We start from the raw sequence: 16,544 nt of genomic DNA on the forward strand, positions 1-16,544 counted from the left end.
TATTACAGGATGCATGTGATTTATTCGTACTGACGCAACGTCAGATATTGCTACCATTTAGTGTAACAGAAAAATGACGAAACGCCGGCTTTTTCTAATTATTCCTGCTTTCCTTTTTGAGTAAATGCAAAGTATATCACAAAAGTATAAATGCCATGAGAATCCAATTAAATATTATTTTTTAATTAACATAGGCTATTCAATTTTTCTGCTAGTAATTATGTAATTTGGAGGAATATTGGTGCATTATATATTCAACCCGATTATAATTCTATTCAAGCAGTGACATACATGTACTTATGATACTGAAGTTTTCTTACTTTTTGATCGTCTAATATATATAGATGTGTATTTCTGTAATGTGTGCATCATTTCGTTTTGTTCAAAGCAGGACATTTATATTTAGTGGAGGTAGGAACGAACACGCGTTCATGCCGTCCCTAGCATATTACGGTTGTAGCGACGTCAAATTATGATAACGGACAAACTTGCAAGACATTTTCATTAATCCATATTTTTATAGATAACCCTGTAATTTGAATGCTATTTGGTGTACCACCTTCAACTTTAAAAGTACTTAATTATTTTTATTGGTATAGTTATCAAAGCCGAAAAATAATCTTTACGAAATCAAATCTCTGTTTTTTTGGCCGTATAAGTTTTGTGAAGGCATGATTAACTCGGACATTTCCGCAAGCCATTACAAATCTATTGTTTTGAATTGAATATGTAGCTCAATTTATTTTTTAAATTCGAATTTTCGGAGCTTACACTTAGTACAAAACGATCGTGCTTACAATTTAATGAATTATCTGTCAAAATTTTATTTTTGAACTGAAATGTTTCAAGTTTCCAAGTTAAATTTCTGATGGGACATTTCCGTACAACATATTTTTTGGAAAATATGTATGTTTTTGGAAAATATGTATGCAAATTTTAAATGGAGACAGCCATGTTAACCAATACTGAAATATATCACGTCAGAGAATGTGCATGCAAAATTTTGAAGAGTTGCGTGAGCATTTCGCGAATTGTTCGAGTTTTATGTTTCCAGTTTGTTACACGGGACAACGTTAAGTAAACGTTTTTTCAGACAATCTGGGTCTTCCTAAGCCTATGAATTGTATTTTTATTCTTTTTCTATCATAATGTGAAAATTTAAGAATCAACCTTTATTTTCATGTATAATTTGAAATATTTATTTCAGTATTTCTACAAAATTTTTCCCGTCAAATATTTACTTAACGCTATTTTTCGTGGAAGTACCAATATCTAACGTTGCGTCACTGTATTTGGCCTTTTTAACTTTTTTTTATTCAAGCGTCACTGATGAGTCTTTTGTAGACGAAACGCGCGTATAAATACAAAATTTATTCTTGGAATCTATGATGAGTTTATTTACTATCTCGTAATAATGATGACTTGCCAATTATTTATTTGGCTTTAACATTACGTAATGATGTTTCTAAAGTAGCCGATTGTATACTACATGATGTGTATATATAACTAATATATCAATATCTGGGATTGTAATTAACAGAATTTTTAGATTATCAATCAATGGCTAAGGCTGTAGCCAAATCAGCAAGTAGAGCTTTTGGTTTATTAATTGTAAAAAGTAAAACATATGGTGGTTTCCAACACGATATATTTTCTAAATTATACAACACTATGGTCTGGTTAGTTATTGATTACGGGTCGTGTATTTGGGGTACATGCGCTTACTCGTGTATCAATGCTGTCCAAAATAAAGCCATAAGATTTTTTATGGGTGTCAGTAAATATACCCCAAATGATGCCATACATGGAGAAATGGATTGGAAACCACCATCTGTAAAACAATGGACAAGTGTAATTAGACACTGAAAAAGATGTTCAAATATGACTCATAATAGAATAAATTTTAAGGTTTTCAAATGAGCAATTAAAAAACTAGAGGTAGAATTAATAATTGGAGCCATAGAGTCATAGAAATGTTTAAAAATCATAATTTTGATAATGAACTAATGTAATAGATAAGAGTATTATTGTACAATTAGAAACAATAATGTTTAATAAATATAAAATAGAATGGAGTAAAAGAGTATCTGCGAATGCTCAAGGTAATAAATTAAGAACTTATAAGTTATTTAAATATGATTATTGTACTGAACCTTACTTAAAATATAAAATGCCACTTAAATTTATAAGATCTTTTTTAAGTTTAGATGTGGAGTTGCTCCCCTTAGAATAGAAACGGGTAGATATGCGCATATGAAAGAAAAGAACATGTTTTTTATTGTAACAATAGTATTGAAGATGAACTACATGTTTTATTGAAATGTCCACTATATGAGGATCTTAGACATATATTGTTTTATGAAGTAGCAATTTTTTATGTGGATTTTAATATTTTGTCAGATAATGAAATGAAAATTCCATTTTTTTTAATTCAATAGTGATAAAGTTTTTGAAAGTGTCGCCAGAACCTGCTATAGCATTTTATTCAGAAGGAATGTTTTTTGTTTTTTTTATAAAATTGATTATGCTGTATTTTAATAATATTCATAAGCAAATATATATTATATATAATATGTACAATATCTCATTGTTTTTTAATAGTATTGATTAAACAGTCTCTCATAAATCTTTTAAGATTGGCACATACAAAGTGAATTTAAAGTTTGTTATATACATTGAAGACCTGTTGGTGACCTTCTGCTGTTGTTTTTTATTTGGTCGGGTTGTTGTCTCTTTGACACATTCCCCATTTCCTTTCTTAATTTTAGTATGTATGTTTTATGTACCTGTATGAATATTTTATTGTGTAAATATATGTAATTGCATGTGGTGAGACTTTAATAAAATATTGAATCTGTGTTTGATTCAGTATTTGATGAGGTCCTGTCATTCTTTGATGTGTTATTTATTACATAACGTGATGAGGTAAAACCACGTGATCATTGCGGGAAAAATATGTTCTATTTTTAAACCGATTTCCATATGTTAACTTGTGTGTTTAATGTGCTTCATGTGTAGTTTTTCATATTCTACATTCCTCGATTTGTGGTATTTGATTGTCCCCTTGGTATATTCAAACCCTCCCCTTTAACATTAGACGTAGGTAGATACGTTTTTCTGGTGTCTCTGTTAAGGGTGCAATCAGCTGTTTTTTCTATGACGTCATGTTTTGAGGGACCATGCATATGTGACCCTTACTGGTGGACTGATTAATAAAGATACTTGTATAAAACTAGATATCACTTGAATCAGAATGTTCTCTAATTTATATTGAAATAAAAATAATGTGTACTTTTAACATATTATAAACATTTCATCCAATGAACATGGGGAAAAAAGGTATAATTTTAACAAAAAAAACTTGAAATCAGGTCATGTGCACACCCATGACGACATGATCCATGCACATTTTTCATAATCAAAACTGTATGAATTTTGTAGGTTTTTACCTGGCCTTTCAAAAAAATCTTATTTAGGGTACGGTTACTTCTCCGAAAAGAGCTACATGCAGTGGCTGCAAATAAGTTTTCAATTTTCACTGCTAAAAAACAGACTGTTTACAGTGTTGTCTCCCCTCGAAACATGTATATTTATTATAATTTTTTAAATTATTTCAATCATTCAACCTGTTTTAATTGAAAGCTAATTAACTAACTTTTACAATCAAATACAAAAAACATGATACTTTTTCACCAAGTAAGTAAATAAACCGGGGTTTCCCTTCATGGTTATTTTTAGTCGGGGAATAACAGTTTTTAGTACGAAACTGTTTATAGCACCCTTAGAAATGACATCGTAACATCCATGTTAACACATCCTCCAAGGCATATATTGAATTGAAAGAAAACTGCCAGTTGTCGTTGTCTTCATACTGTTCTATTATTTTTGTAAGTGTGAAATTAATTCCCGATAAAAATTTTAATTTCATCACAAATAAAAAAAAAAGCAGTTTATCAACATTTTATTAATGATACAAAACACAATGGATTATCATAAAGTTCGTAAATAAACATAACGATGATTTTTAGTATGATCTATTAACATATTTTACCCCCAACAACGTTCTAAAATAGACTAATCTTAAACAGAACATTAAATATTCATTAAAACAAATGCAAATCTTAAAATGAGTCTGAAAAAAAACGTCAAAAATAAACAAAGGTTAACATCGTGTTATATCTTAAATGATAAAAAAAATGGTCAAGGTAGGAATGTATTGAAGGGCATCTAAACAATCAACACATTTTATTAAAGTTGAAAAACTTAAAACCCTGACATAATTTGTATAACGATCTATGATAAAACATTTTGTTCCTAGATATAAGAAGATGAGTGTATGAATGACAATGAGACAACAGTTTACATACACTACTGATTGCGCAAATGCTGTGCTGCACTAAGCGCGACCAGCTGTAATTTTCAAATGATAAAACTATATAAAACAAAGATAAATCATTTTCCTGCAATAACATATAATTCGTTTATATTCTTTGGTAAAGAGATCACATATTAATGAGAATAAGGAGGCACATATAATCAATAAACAGATCCAGACCACTATAATTCAATTGTCAGAATACATTTGCATAAATTAGATTCCCAAATTACAAAATGTAAACAGCTTCTAAGACATTTCCCAATCATAACAATGAACAGCGATGCATTGTTTGCTACTACGAGTTTACCGTCACGTAAGATTGTGCGAAATATGGTAACTAGGTGCGGATTCTGCCATTCCAGGATAAAGTGGGGTACCAACCATATGTACCTATTCAAATGCATTAAGAGGGTTCTAACCCCAGACCCTTGCTCTTGACCACCACTGGTAACTAGTTAAATGGTGTTTAATCGAACGGAACACATACTACGTTATGTTCTTTCGTATCGCACATTTCTATACCTTTCAAACAATGCTCTTAAGAAAACAGTTGTTGGATATCAAGCATAACCCAAGTGGAATTATCGGCAGCAAACAAAAACCAGTTTAGTTGACTTTTGGCATAACCTGTCAGTTCATCTAAAACATTATTCGTGTAACTTGTTCTTTAGATGAACTTAGGACGATTGGGTCTAAGAGCTTGGTGCTCTGAGTAACATGTGAACGTATATATGTATAAGTCGATCATGCATTGCTGGATTGGTTTGTTAAAATAGGGGAAATTGATATGATAATTGATGTTTAACCGTAAAATGTTGTGTACCCGAACTGCTAAACAAAGCTTACATTCATTTTAACACAAACATACTATATATAATCATTTTAACTACGCATCTATAAAACAACAAACAATTATAACCACTCAATCGTTACTTCATATTAACAAGGACGTTTGTGTACATGAGATTTTCAATTTGCCCTAATTGGTGGATTAGAAAATAATCCATCTGTCGTCATCCTAATTCATGCTACATACACAGTTTCAATTCCAAGGCAGTGTTATGAATGGTTAGAACAGCAATGTACGCTTATGAAACATAAATGAATTCTCCAATGAATAGTCCAATGAATTGTCTCCATATTTTTTTCGTCATTGGTATGTATTGGTTACTTATTTTCCCATAAATAGTTTTCAAGAATATTCACTCCTAAGTTGGTGTCATGACTTTTTTATTCCCTGAAATAGAAAAATATAGGTTTTTTTTTGTATAATTTAAATTGAAATTGAAGTACCGCATGTTGACATATAATCAAACTACTTTAAGTTTTCCAGTCTTTTTTCTGAATAAAGATGATTTATAACATGTAAAATCAGTAATGATTTAATGTTTGAAATCTGAATGCAATGTCATTATTTAAAATTTCAAAGTCGGCTAATCAGGACAGTTTCCAAAACAGTCTGTACTGATATCATGAACGGCTATGAAAAGTTATTAGAAATAATAGAGTCATGATACTTCACTCGATTTAGAGTAGTGATGGCACCTAACCGGATATAAACCAATACCGAGGCGATACAAGATATCAAGCAGAGATGACACGTTACCAGATATCAATCAGTGGTGAGACGTTACCAGAAATCAAGCAGAGACTAGACGTTACCAGATATCAAGCAGAGATGAGACGTTACCAGATATCAAGCAGTGATGAGACATTACCAGATATCAAGCAGTGATGAGACATTACCAGATATCAAGCAGTGATGAGACGTTACCAGATATAAATTAGAGATGAGACGTTACCAGATATCAATTAAAGGTGAGACGTTTCCAGATATCAAGTAGAGATGAGACGTTACCAGATATCAAGCAGAGATGAGACGTTACCATATATCAATCAGCGTTAGAACATTTTCAAAGAGGGTCAACAGATACCAGAGGGACATTCAGGTAGCACTAAACAGTTAGGAGTTTAGTTTCGCATTTTGGCCCCTGTGGATTTTTCAAATAGAAAAGTTATTGTGTAATACAATTCAATTTTAGACAGATGAGTGCTAATTTAGCCTTCAAAGATGGCTTATAAGAGCATCAAAATTATCTTTTACATGTTTTATTGGCTGTTCTCACTTGGACAATCCGTATTTTCATAGCAAGACCGGCCATCGGTTTACAAACACTCTTTTTCTACAAGACGTTTTGACGCAATTTTATAAAAAAATGAGATGAAAGATTTTCATTGGATTTGCTGAATCATATATGGACACAGTTTCAGAAAAAGTATTACGTTAAGGGATTGAAATTCTATCGTCTTGGTACCTGTTTTGACGCGGACCAGAAATGACGCACCAATTTAGTTTTGCGTTTTATATTTCTAAACAAAAGCCGTGACGTCATCGATATTTACTATTCATAACATGATGGTGAAGGTCATATGACTACAACATAGATTCCTAAAACTCTGTCTAGAAATGTTATTATTGCTTGAATTATTAAAGATAGTGCAATGTTTGGGGAAACATGTGACATCTCCCCCCCCTCCTATTTGCAATATTTTATAACAAATAAATGCAGATTGTTGCCATGGATACACCAAAAAGAAATTATATTTTACCATTTTATATACTGGATATGAAATCTATGGAAGATTCTGATTACATACATATGCCCATATATGACACAAACAGTAAGCCTGATATTGCAAGAAAGCAATGAAAAGGGGATGGTAAAACTCATAAGGGCAAATTTTAGTATTTTTTCCTAACTGTTTATTGCTACTTCAAACTTGTTCAACTATTAAGTAGTGATGAGAGAAGTTTTAACACGTTATCAGGATTTAACACGTTATCGTAAACTAGTATTCAGAACTTTTAACACGTTATCATAAACTAGTATTCAGAACTTTTAACACGTTATCATAAACTAGTATTCAAAAATGTTAACACGTTGCAGATTCCCATCATGTATAGTCTCATTCTTGGTCCTGACCTCAGTTACATTTAATTTCTAATCTTTCTCGACTTCTTCCCTAGATACTACTTGTTTGTTCTTCCCGATTTAAAATAAAGATACTCTCACATATGCAAATATACTTCAGATAAAATACTTTTACATACCTTCAAAACTTCTTTTTCGTCAATGTCAACAACGACTCGTGTATAGAGATGATTTATGTCTATTTTTAATACTTTATACTTTAGGCTATTAATGCCATCAGTTTTGAAATACTTTTTACTGTCTTTCAGCATTTTAAACCTGTAATGAAGAATAAATGGAATGACATGTATCAATAACATACTGTGGATTCACTTATTTTCGTTGATTTCAATTTTCGCGGACTGAAGAAAATTGTGTTTTCGTGAATACTTCATTTAGTGGTTTAGCAAAAACCTTATTGTAAGCTTGAAATTCATTGTCAGCTGAACATTCCATTCGTGGTCTGTATTAACCACAGAAATCCGCGAAAATTGGTTTACAACGAATAATATTGAATTAACAGTTACTGTACTTAAATTCACTCAATAATAGTTCAAAAATACTGTTAATCGTATGCCAGAGATAGAATTGATTTTCTTTTTTGTCGTATTTCTTGATCTTTTTAATGAATCAAATCATAAGAGCAACTGTCTTGTTAGCTTCTGGAGGAATTCAAAACCTCGTTAGTCACGCTCACTTGAATGATTCTTGAGGTATAATTAGTTTCCTTTGATTTGTAGATTATTCTATAATTCTATGGACACCATCACGAATCCTTTGATCTATACGAGGTGTCTGTGTCTAAACTAATGACATTTTAACCACGTTTTAGATCGTCTGTCTGGTAAGTACCGAACGTGGCAGTTTTTATTTATGTATTATTATGATTTTGTTTAATTTTGTTGGTTACATCTTCTGACATCAGACTCGGACTTCTCTTGAACTGAAATTTAAATGTGCGTATTGTTATACGTTTACTTTTCTACATTGGCTAGAGGTATAGGGGGAGGGTTGAGATCTCATAAACATGTTTAACCCCGCCGCATTTTTGCGCCTGTCAGGAGCCTCTGGCCTTTGTTAGTCTTGTATTATTTTAATTTTAGTTTCTTGCGTACAATTTGGAAATTAGTATATGGCGTTCATTTTCACTGAACTAGTTTTTATTTGTTTAGGGGACAGCTGAAGGACGCCTCCAATGCGGGAATTTCTCGCTACATTGAAGACCTGTTGGTGACCTTCTGTTGTTGTTTTTTCTATGGTCGGGTTGTTATCTTTTTGACACATTCCCCGTTTCCATTCTCAATTTCATTTAATATCTATAGGTGGCACGGTAGTATATTTCATGACCAAAAGGCATAATGATAGCCGTTACAGAATTTTCAACACTTTCTTACACTGCCCACTTTTCTACATACACAGATAACTGAATTGCTCTCATTTTAATATTAAAAATGAATTTGAATACGCATCATGAAAGTTTACTTTTTTATACCTTAAAATACCTAAGACCACTAGCGCAGGGAATACAAAATTAAAAGATAAATTAGAAAAAAATCATTTTCACATAAATGTCAAATTGCAACCAAAACGGGTACGTATAAATTAGGTTGTTGGATGGAAACTTCAGATCCTAGCCCCAGTCATACTGTCACGTTTCAAGAGCTAAGTTTTACTACGTTTTGAAAGCGAACGAGGCGGGAAAATACGTTACGAAGCGTACCTAAATGTAGTGATCTAATGTTCAAAAATGGACCTTCCCCGTATGTTTTAAAAATTCAACAACAAACGCAGCGAAAAATGAAACGAACTAGAAACCTAGTAAATTCGTATCAAAAGCTTATCGGAACGTAACAAAACGTGCTTACTACGTATCGAACGTGGGTCTACACGTATAAGAACTAACAAAACGTGATAAGAATGCATCACAAACCTAGTAAAACATAGCTTTCAAAATAACGGGACATTCTAATTCAAAACGTAGTTGAAAAGTAGCATTTTAAAACGTAGTAAAACGTGGCAGTGTGACTGGGGCTTAGTATAAAGTGACCTTCTTCTATGATAATTCAAAAAAATAAGTTGGTAATTCGTCATTACCTCCCAGGATTAGCTTTATTTCCTGTTTCAGTTCCATGTTTAATCATCTTATAGCGAGCTATGTCCATAGCATAGCGGATTACTTTATATCCTGCGTTGTGAATTCTAAAAAAGAAGAAGAAAATCATAAAATAAAAATAATATGGAATATTGAGTTGTCTCTCTTTTCTCGGCTGTTAGGATAAATTTATGTTTCAATGTGCTTCATCATTTCATGTCTTCATCTTTTTGAAGTGTGACCTTGAAAAATGTAAAACAAGAAATGCCGTTCTTTTATATTTTGAGCACAAATAATAGAAAACTCAGTTAAAATAAAACAGGATAAAAATTGGTTCCCTTCTATATTGTTAAATTTGACTACAGAACTAGACTATTTACTGGATTTGTAATAATATGAGCAACACGACGGCTGACACATGTGGAGCAGGATTTGCTTACCTTTCTGGAACACCTACGACCACACCCAGTTTTTAATGGGATTCGTGTTCTTAATCTTTAGTTTTCTATGTTGTGCCTTGTGTGCTGTTATTTGTCTGTTTGTCTTTATTTTTTAACCATGGCGTTGTCAGTTTATTTTCGATCTATGGGTTTGACTGTCCCTCTGGTATCTTTTGCCCCTCTTGTTGTTGTTTTAATTTTTCGTGTAATATTTGTCCCTGGATGTTAAACAAAGAACACTCAATTAATAAATCACAATTTTTACACGTTTTGTATATGTGTTGTTGACTCCAGAATATGCATGTGATATGTGTCGCTTTACGCCTGCTCCTTACCTGTTCCACATATCATCGTCTTCACCTCCCCAGCCAAAATATCTGTTCGGAAACCCGTTGACTTTTTGGAACTGTTCCTTCGTTAAAGATGATACGCCTCCAAATATTGCAGTGTAAGGCAATCTAAAATAAATATCACGTGTAAAATCACATGTTATAACATTAAACGAAAATCCAGAAATACCAACAAGAATGAAATAGGTAACCTAAAAAAAAGAGAGGGAAAGTATAAACCTAACTGGAAAAAAGAGAGTACAGTCATCGAGAAGGATATGCGCATATGAAAAAACTAACATACACAACTAAAGCAAGGGAAATAATTTGATCAGCTATAAATTGATTTTTAAGAGGGGGTGGTGGTGGTAGGATGAACAATTTTGTTCTGCATTTCATTTAGTTGCAAAATCTGTCCTGCTTTTTTATTTATCACTATATTTTCTGTCCTGCCTTTTTTTTTATTAGTTTATAATGCCTTTTTTTTAAATAAATTGTCATGCTGTCTTCTTCTTTTGCAAAGTGTCTTAATGTGCCCTTTATTTTATTACTTAAAGCCATTTCCTGCTTTTTTTTCAAATTTCATCCTAGATCCCCCGTTTTGTTGTAATGTATTATTATGATTATGGGTTAATGAGCATTGAGTATAAAATTCATAACATTTAATTGTGGACGTACGTAATGGTGGACAAGGGTGATACTTAATGCAACCTCCGGTAACGGAAAGGGGCATACACATGTTATTCTCATCGTATTCTCACTGTAAAGACGTGTCTATAATCTAGCTGTAAAACAGTTCAGAAGCCTTCCCAATATTATAAGTTTTATGGTTCGCTACTGACCCCCTACGGATAGATGACGTCACCATGAACAGTAGATCTAGACGTGAAGTCATGAACCCCCTGTGAAATTTTCTAACCCCCTACGGATCCATTGGGTCAACACGTGACGGCGTTAAACCAATCACAACGTGATCATTGACCCTCTGTGCGATAAAATACCGTATAATTCTTACCGGTATTTGAATTTATCTACTGCAACTGACATATGTCTTGGTTGTTTTGGACAGTTGTAAATATTTTTGTCGTTTTCTGGAATCAAGTCCACATCATGGAAGACAAAACATTGATAGTCGTGTATCTTCATTGCTTCTGCATACCCAATATTCATCAGCATGGCACGGTTAAATTTCGAACTTCCATTCTGAAACGTTACAAAAAAAGTAAAATGACAAGAATACTGAACTCTGAGGAAAATTCAAACGGAAGGTCCCTACTTAAATGGCAAAATCAAAAGATAAAACACTTCAAACGAATGGATAACAACTGTCATATTTCTGACTAAGTACATTCATTTTCTTCTAAAGACAATGGGAGAATGAACCTGGTTTCAAAGCTATCTAAACCTCTCACTTTTATGATACTCGCATCAAATTCCATTATATTGACAACGATGCGTAGACAAAACAAATACAAATGTAGAAAAAAATAGGTAAAAATGTCAAATGTATGATATGATTATGGGTTGACATTTTCAAAACTATCTATATGTGCCTGACTCAGAATTTAAAATTCAATGTAATTGGTTGGTGTTATAACACCCAGTTGCAAATATTTCATGCATACTAAGAAATATGAGACGTTTAAACATTTTGTATTGTTGTTGTGTTGCTGTCTAGCTCGAACATGGTTACTCCACATTTCTATTCATTTATAAAATCAAAGGGACGTAAAACATTTCACAGAAATTTGACACAAGATTGGTTATCAATCTACTCATTTTAAAATTATAACATTTCACCGATATCTGCACAACTAGTAAAATTTAGTAAGTCTCTTATTCAGAGTCTAAAATTTTAAAATTGAAGTTAGAAGAACGCTGACTTTTATATGAATTAGAGTTGACCCCTCTAGTGAAACAAATACATTGGTACTTGGTCATACCTTTTGCACTCGATGGTAATATTAGTAAAACATTAATAATTATGATTAATCGCCCTCTAGGTTAACAAGACAACAATAATTATTAATGTATAAATACGTCATAATGCCCATCTATAACTCACACCATTATTATGACATTTATGTAAATACAAGTAGATTTGGTGTAAATGTTATTACAGAAACCCAACAGTAAACGGTGGTTAAATTGAACACCCGGAATTCCTCGAGGGAGTTCACATATATACAGTACAAGCTAGTCATTCTGAATAGCGGGTCTCTACAATTCTAATCAATATGTAAAATCTGTTAAAAATAAATTTTTGAGGGTTTCGTGTTGCTCTGTCCATAGTTTTTGATTTAATATATTGTAAGATAGAAAGTAGGGTATAGAAGGACTCTCTTTAGGCATTGTGGGATGCATAAATACGTTGCCATAGCTAGAAACACTAAGGATATAATGTCATTTGTCTGAACTCGGCCGATTCCGTACCTTCATCTTAGATAGAAGGAGAGTAGCGGAGTCACCCGAGGATTGCGGAATGGATATGTAGGACGATGAATATACCAACCCTTCTTTCAATTTGCTAAATAGAGTTTTTGACAAAGTCTGCATTAAATCTACTAACTTCTGGATAGATGTGCACATATTATAGACTCGTAATTTAATTATTTAAAAAAAAAAGATGTATGGCATTGCTGATTTGATTCTATGAGTAACAATTGTCACTGCCAACAATAAAATCTTCGAGGATAAGGGGTATGGGGATTGATCTACTTGATAAGAGATCATATGGATAAATCTGAATCAGGCATACAAGTAAAACGTTTGAAAAGTGCACATACGACAGTTTATTTGTTTTGTTGTTGCTGTTTGAATTCCTTTTGTATTTCTAAACACATAGAAATGGAAGTCAACAAAGAGCAAACCATTGAAAATAATGTTAATTTAACAATTTATTCACACGAAGAGACCCAGTCTATAAATTATCTGTCCCATTAGACACACGGGATAATAACATTTACAATTTAGGTAACATATGTTACCAGGACAATAAAAACATACCTTAATCGCTATAAGTTGCATTTCATATATTTGTACTATATTTGTATGATCGAAGCTATTTATTGAAGTGAATAAGGAAATGTATTTATTTTATATATAGTAGATTGGCAGGGGATGGTCCTGGCATTTTATTTTGAAAGAAAGGGGGCGGCGAGTTTTTGACGATTGCATGCTTTAAAATATATATTTAAAATATATATATATATATATCAAAGAGGGGACGTTGATGGAGGGGAAACCGCATTCTAAGCTCCTCTTGGATCCGCCATTGATTGATAGTTTAGTTGTCTTGTTTGGTCAAGTTTTTATTTCGTAAACATGTTTTTTGTTTAGTTTACGATCTCTCTGAATATAAATTACAGTATTTATGTGTAGCCAAAGTTTGTAATAACGCAGTGCTTTTTCAATTTGATCATATTTTTTTAAAAGAATCAAAAATGTAATAAATAGGTATTAATAAGCACCATTTTATAACTGTTAACATGATGGAAGTGAAGCATTTGTCAATTAAGGAAGGACCATTTGATATTCTTGGAGAGCCAGGCGGAGTTTATACGGATTCATTTTTCATTTTCATATGTAATATACAACGTAATGGGAAAGGGGAGGGGGGTCTTTAGTGCTCTGTTTCCAAATTTTATGTCCCTTTTACTCTAGTAATAGTGTATATGATAAATTTCATTTACTTTTCAAATGCAAACGAATTCAATACTTTATACTAGAATTTCAAAAACCAAGAGTTTCAATGTATTCAGTGACATGTTGAAGGGTGGTTGGTATGGAATGAAAAACGAAATGTCAGTCTATTTATTTAGGATTTGAATTCAGGACAAACAATTTTGCACAAAAATTCTCTCAGGCTATCAAATAATAAAACAATCATTCATATTGTCCTAATAGTACAAAAAAATAATACCAAATTAGCTGACTACAAGACCTGAACGTGTCCACCAGCTGTTATTGATTCGCTTATTTTGTTTGGTAGATATGATAACTGTTTATAATGTTTTTTTTCTTACAAGGAAGGATGTATAAGGAAATGCATTATATATTTTGTAAATTCTAAATAGAATTCTATTATTTTTTTTAAATTCTGTTAGTCTAGTTATTATAAGATTGGTTTTTAATTTTACTTACATATTTTGCTTAATAAGTAAATTTTCGTATTTTTCAATTTCTATGGCTGTAGGCGGGCGAACAATTTCGTGTGAAATTTATTTTTAAATAACACGGCGAGTGACAACTGCAGTCTATACACTCTTTAGCCCTCCGGAGCAGCATCAACATAATAGTTTGAATTAACTTCATACACATATCAATAAAAAGGGGGGTTCGGGGTTTGAAACTCCCCTTTTTATTTCTCGATTTTGTGAATTTGATATTAAACGTTTTATGGTGTTCCTAACACTCCCAACCATTTTTAATATGGTTTTATCCATGTCTGAACTGTACGACGTATAATTTTATTTGACTGCATTGCATATAGATATGGTATCAGTGTCAACGAGACAACTCTCCATCCAAGTAAAAATCTACAATTCAAGTAAACAATTATAGGTCAAAGTATGGCCTTCGACACGGAGCATAGGCTCACACAGACCAGAAGCTATAAAGGATCCCAAAATTACTTGTTTAAAACTATATAAACGGAGAAACGCACATACCTGTTCTACGACATAAATTCCATAATCTAACTCCTGTCGATAAAGTATAGGATGGATATTATATAAAAATGTCCGCAGTTGACTATCCCTGTTTCTGTATGGAATGATGATGGCAACACGATGGCGCGGGTAACAGTCGGACGGCTTTCCTCTTCCTCCATCTTGAACCCAGGGATACAGTCTATCTAAGTCAGAGTAAGTTGGGGAGTCGGAATATGTTGCTAAAGCACCAACTGAAAAAGAAAAAAGAGTATAAGTTATTTTATGGTTTTTTTGTTTTGATCAGCATTTTTCAAAAAACAAAGTCGAAAATACAGTTTAACCGTTTCGATATATCCGTTCGAAAGGCAACCAAGCTTCTGTCCAATTTTCGAAAGTTCCATGAATGTTTGACCCATTTACTATTGATATACAAAACTCTATTCACAGACTGAACCTAAATGTTGACGCCGCCGCCGACGCCGACATTTTGTTCTCACTGTTGCGACATTACTGTTGCAAGCTCGACAAAACAGCGTTATATTAAAATTTGATGAATCAAGTTTAACTGTTAAAATACTTTACCTACAGTGGCATATATTTCAATTAAAATTTAATTCTTTGTGACAATAACATAAAAAGAAACATTGCTATCTAAACAAGTCGGTATAATTATAAATCGTGCAGTAAAACTTAATGATAAGTATGAATGTTATTTATGAGTGTCTTAATGATTTTTCTTATTAAAGTTTTAGAAAAAAAACATTGATAAAAAATAAAATATTTTTCCTGTATATTATGTTAACGTTTGTAGTGAATGTTTTAACCGACAAAACACTCAAACCCACACAAAAGTTGAAAACTCGGTGACGTTCAAATACACTCATCATAGATATCAGGCTTATTATTTTAGGGGGAGGTCTCCTGTTTCATTTTTAGAAACCTATACTTTTATTTTACTATGATCTACTTGATTTAAATTTCCAATTATTTCTAAAACCTCCTAAATCCTTTCATATATATAGTGCTCACTTGACCCTGTAATTTTGCAATTAAGATTATTTTACATTTTATAATTGTTTGATTTTGACATGTAACAGTTTTTTTTTCTCGAGAAAACAGGATACTGTGGTTAAAATTCTCTAGCCGTGGGTCTAAAAATAAATTTGAGTTTTTACAATATTTTATGTGAATTAATAATGAACATACAAGTATATTTCAATATGTACATTAACAACGAGTAGTCTTGATAATACTCGCTTTCTATTTTTTTTTTTTTTCTTTTAAGAGTAAAATAAAATTCCGGGCATGTGTAGACATTTCTTCCCTCTCCATATATAAATGAATATGTACAAAATGTTGAATGCATTTGAATTATATCGTTTAATACATAAAAGTTATATTGAAATTTGAAATATTTTTGATTGTCAACGGGTATTATTTTGCAGTTTCTATTATTTGTTTGTTTCTTCTGAGAAAAATATATAATCTTTTATATGAAGTTGTAATTGCTCAATTAGTTTACCAATTTTCTAAAACCAGCTTAAGTGTTAATTCTGTTTTCATGATCCTGTAAGTTTATATTCTACTAGAACACACCCGTGATATATCGGGTCCTTGACTGAATTAAGTACATAACTATGTGTATTATCTGAAAAAAAGTCATGCCGATTTTAAGATGCAC

At 32.1% G+C, this 16,544-nt stretch overlaps 1 protein-coding gene across 1 annotated transcript in view; it reads right to left on the reverse strand.

Annotated features, from left to right (window-relative positions):
• Window positions 1–3,366: 3,366 nt before the first annotated feature.
• LOC134686571 (beta-1,4-N-acetylgalactosaminyltransferase bre-4-like) overlaps window positions 3,367–16,544 on the reverse strand; it is a 31,136-nt gene continuing 17,958 nt past the window's right edge. The window contains exons 2-7 of the mRNA XM_063546242.1: window positions 14,882–15,114; window positions 11,227–11,414; window positions 10,218–10,340; window positions 9,445–9,549; window positions 7,491–7,629; window positions 3,367–5,615 (exon numbers count right to left, since the gene is read on the reverse strand). Of these exons, the coding sequence (XP_063402312.1) occupies window positions 5,598–5,615; window positions 7,491–7,629; window positions 9,445–9,549; window positions 10,218–10,340; window positions 11,227–11,414; window positions 14,882–15,114 (806 nt within the window). The 3' untranslated portion in view covers window positions 3,367–5,597. The remainder of the gene's footprint in view (window positions 5,616–7,490; window positions 7,630–9,444; window positions 9,550–10,217; window positions 10,341–11,226; window positions 11,415–14,881; window positions 15,115–16,544) is intronic.

The sequence above is a fragment of the Mytilus trossulus genome, chromosome 10 (genome assembly GCF_036588685.1).
Source record: "Mytilus trossulus isolate FHL-02 chromosome 10, PNRI_Mtr1.1.1.hap1, whole genome shotgun sequence".
NCBI classification, from domain to species: domain Eukaryota; kingdom Metazoa; phylum Mollusca; class Bivalvia; order Mytilida; family Mytilidae; genus Mytilus; species Mytilus trossulus.